The sequence below is a fragment of the Rhagoletis zephyria genome, unplaced genomic scaffold, assembly GCF_001687245.7.
Source record: "Rhagoletis zephyria isolate East Lansing unplaced genomic scaffold, Rhagoletis_zephyria_1.1 Rzeph_scaffold_31879, whole genome shotgun sequence".
Classification (NCBI taxonomy): Eukaryota; Metazoa; Arthropoda; class Insecta; order Diptera; family Tephritidae; genus Rhagoletis; species Rhagoletis zephyria.
Genome location: NW_016188935.1, coordinates 1 through 4,033, shown reverse-complemented (window position 1 = coordinate 4,033; position 4,033 = coordinate 1). Strand labels below are relative to the sequence as shown.

General features: G+C 38.8%; 1 protein-coding gene across 1 annotated transcript; it reads right to left on the bottom strand.

Annotated features, from left to right (window-relative positions):
* Nucleotides 1–1,727: 1,727 nt before the first annotated feature.
* Nucleotides 1,728–3,225, bottom strand: Ir84a (Ionotropic receptor 84a; the record flags this gene model as incomplete). Its single annotated transcript, XM_017605064.1, has 4 exons — nucleotides 1,728–2,113; nucleotides 2,184–2,785; nucleotides 2,840–3,010; nucleotides 3,098–3,225. Coding segments are annotated over 4 exons (1,287 nt in total), but the record flags the coding sequence as incomplete, so codon positions are not given.
* Between the last annotated feature and the right edge of the window lie 808 nt (nucleotides 3,226–4,033).

The window sequence follows — 4,033 nt, the reverse complement described above, 5'->3', positions numbered from 1 at the left end:
ATACAAATAACACAATATTCAAAAAAGGCAAAATCCCGAAACTGTAAAAGCTGATAAGACAAAATTCAGACAAGGAGCCTAAGCCTCTTCCCTACGAAATCCTCGGCAAACATTTGTATCACCAGGACGAAAGGGTCTGGCTACAGCTGGGTATTCTCGTCGATGGCAAACAAATTCTGACGGTAAACCACCGGAAATTTCTCGGAGCCAGCTCTCTTTCTCGGCACACACAACCACAATTGCCAACAAAGTACAGAGTTGCAGCAAACTCCAGAATTTCTCAATTCGGCAGTCCTTGGAACAAAGACAAAGAAATGGTGTTGCCAAGGTACAAGGCAATTGGGCGTCCAGTTCTAAGGTCGCCGAGGATGATTAGGACGCAGTGGACGAAGCTATAGTCATGCCACAACACAGAACTTTGGACATATATGGAATGCCTTCTGATGTCACCAAAATATCACGTCCACAGTTAAGCCTAAAGTCTCCCGGTAAGAGGTGCAATATCATGCTCAGCAAGCAGTTCCTGGTCCTACTAGCACCCTGTCCTTTAGACGTCAGTACCCGAACAGACACTTGCTTGAGTTGAAATACGACGTCCAGCAGTATGTGCAGCACCACTGGAGCTACGACTGTACAGGCAGGCTATTAATGGCATTTAGAGATAGGCTGTTATCAACTACATATACTCCAGTTGCCTGAATGCCGTCATCAGTTCGACTACCAACTTTTTGGCCGTGGCTTCAAATCCTGTGGAACGGACGTTATTTGTTTTTTATCTTTCTTCTTCATTTTTAATATTTCCTTGGTAGAAAAAGGTAATGCGCCCATTTTCTCACTGAGTATTTATAGTTTCGTAAAGCGATAGTGTAGAGTGTAGATAAATTCTTGCATCTTTCCGTGTAAAGTTTATAGGGGCTACCCTTACTTTATGCATTCCCAAACCTTACCTTTTCCCACTGGGAATCTTTGCTTTCTTGTCCCACTGGGTTACTTCTTAATTATATGTTGTGATGTATTCTTGAATTTATTGAAAAGCTTCTCTTCTTACTTTTTTGTGATGTCTGCTTGAATTTATTTTAAGGTCATCAATAAAATATTGTCGGTAAGGCGACCACCGTGGCCGAATATATAGAGCTGTAAACTGCCATTCAGTAGGTTACAGGATCGAAGACAGGTTGGAAGGTCAAATCTAGCACGTTAGGTAAAAAGTGTAGCTAAAAAGCAGGGTGCGGAAAATTTTCTTCGCATTGAAAGAAATGGACAGAATGAGAAATATACAGACAGTATAATATTAATTGCAAGATTTCAAACAACTAAAAAGTAGAAAATAAAATTATAGTTAAAAAACTAAAAACACGCTTCTAACGGGTGATTTTTTTGAGGTTAGGATTTTCATGCTTTTTTTTTTTGGTCGGGATATTGTAACGTCTGTATTATGTCCCGTCTGGATTGATAGTTAGCTGGATTATGTCTTGCCAGGATCTTTAAAGATTAAGTAGATATCTCAAAACAAACCAAGATCACTTCCAAGTTACTTGTAAACCTATTTTAAAGCTCATTCTGAGTAGGTTCGGATGATCTGGGTTCAATAATTTCACAGTTATTTCAATTGAAAATTTACTTTATTGAATAAAAAAGCTTTGGAGGGATGGTGGTACATTTTAACACAAAAACAAGTTATTAATTTTTCGCAATGCTTTCCATCTCTTTTTGTTTTCGGACACTCCTCAGTTAATAAATTCGATTTTGTGTTTTGGCAAAATGCTCGGGCAAAATCGTGCCAATTTCAAACCGTATTCCAAATTGTAATAGATCACCTCTAAAATTAAGACACCAACGCTTAGCAACATTACTGAGCCCAGCAAGATTATTGCCGGCAAAAAGTGTTGCAAATCTACTTCCACTTCACTATTCTGACTCAAACTGCAGTCCATTTTTGGTATTTGCCATCGATTATCGTTTTGCTGCATTAGACCAGTGGTGCGCAATTTTAAAATACCAGTCATCAAGTATTCACGAAATGGCGAACTTTTAGCTACACCGATGCCAAGATGTAAAGGTGGATTGAAGGATACCTCCTGCAAGTCACAGAATTCCCTTTCAGTTAGAATGCCTGCAAGTAATTATTTTTGCAATATTTTTTTCTTCCAATAAAATATGCAACTTCCCAAAGTTATACTCACTCCTTAGTATTACATACATTCGGTTAGCAGATACGTGAAATGCGAAACCACCGTCTTTTATACGTTGAGCACCTTCATCAATCGTCAGAACATGCCGCTCGCGGTTCTTGCAAATACGCTGTGTATATACCGCATGCACTAACGGTGATTTATGTTGCTGAAATATTCCAACATTGTATGGAATATCCTCCATACCGATCTCCAGGCTGCTGTTATAGAGCGCCTCCAAATTGGTAATTGTACGTGGCGATTCAGCTAGCAGTGAGCCTACAATGAACGCTCCGTAGAATTGCTGCAACAACAAGCTAAACAGGCAAACAAAAAAGATGAGTATACGTGTTGAGGTTGCAGCAAAGGCATTATGTGAGGGGCCTTGCATGAAAAAAGCCTCCAAAATAGATAGGATCGCATAATCGAAACGGCACTCGAAATGTGGATCTTTATTCAAAAGAAACCGATTTTCATGATGCAGATGCAGCTGCAGCAACAGTACGGTTAATATAATGACCGCAGCAACAGAGTACCATACCTCGTCTACGAATGGCGCAAAGAAAATGTTGCGTATATCGTTGCGACGTGGATGACGGAATAAGAAGAAAACGCTGTGAAAATTCGGTACAAAGATTAATTTCTTATTCTGTAAGCAAACCACTTACAATTCCGTGTGAAGAGCTGAAGTGTAATCCATTACATAAACACGATTGGACACGAAACGCATAGGGGTGAGCGTTAATTCTACTTCACCGGACAATAGCATAGCAATAATACCATCCCAGCTGCCATTAGGCGAGGGTTCGCCCCAAAGTTTTCCAACTTCGACTTGCAAGCTGCAAATATCAGCGTTAAAAAAATATACAGAAATAAAAGTTATTATACAAAATTTATTAAATTGACAAATTTTATTAAAATTTTACCTAAAGTTGAACATCGGTTCTAATATTCTCAGCATTTGATAGGTCTTTCTCTGCATTGTGTCGAGATTTTTATAACCCAACGAGTTCAAGTATTCACGTTCCTCGATATTTTCGGGTTTGTCACGTAGCTTATAAAAAAATAAATACAAATATAACAAAAAAAAAAAAATTCTAAAGAAAATAATTTTTAGAAGTATGCAGATTCATATTTCTGGACCATATTTAGGTCTCCGGTATCCCATTCATTTTTCAAGGCTCTAGCTTGCGAATTACTATGATTTTTTTGGTCGCTTAAAATTGGAAACCATACCCGTTGATTTGAACTTTAATCTGGTAAAGGTTCAGTAAAATTCATACACTTTTTGCCAAACAATTTGACGAAACAATTTGGTGAGAATTCAATTCAATGTCACCATAGGCACAGGATCTTTGAGAGGGAAAACCACCAAGTACGCCTCAAGGGGGCGTAATATGGCCTCTCCCCTGGCCCTGGTGTTGAACCAAATTCTGGAGATTTTACTGTTAACGATAAGTGAACTAATGAATAGTGCTCTAGGTGATATTTTTAAGTGGGCCAACCAGAATGAATTGGGGATTAACTCCTCTAAGATTGTGTCTTTTTGCAAAAAGAGGACAAAAGTATCCACTTTATCTCTGCAGAAATTAGGGGAATCTACTTTGAAACTCTCCTCCGAGGTAAAATATCTTGGAATTATACTAGACTCCAAGTTGAATTCGAAGAAGGATTTAGAGGAGAGAGCCAAGAAACAGCATACTACAGGTGCAAAAGGATTTTTGGAAAACAATGGGGACAATCACCGTACGTCACTGTCCTCAGACCAATTGCAACCCACGAATCCTTGGTATGGTGGAAGGCTCTAGACAACGGAAATAACAAGAAAATAAAAGGAAAATTGCAAAGCCTCGTATGCCTTG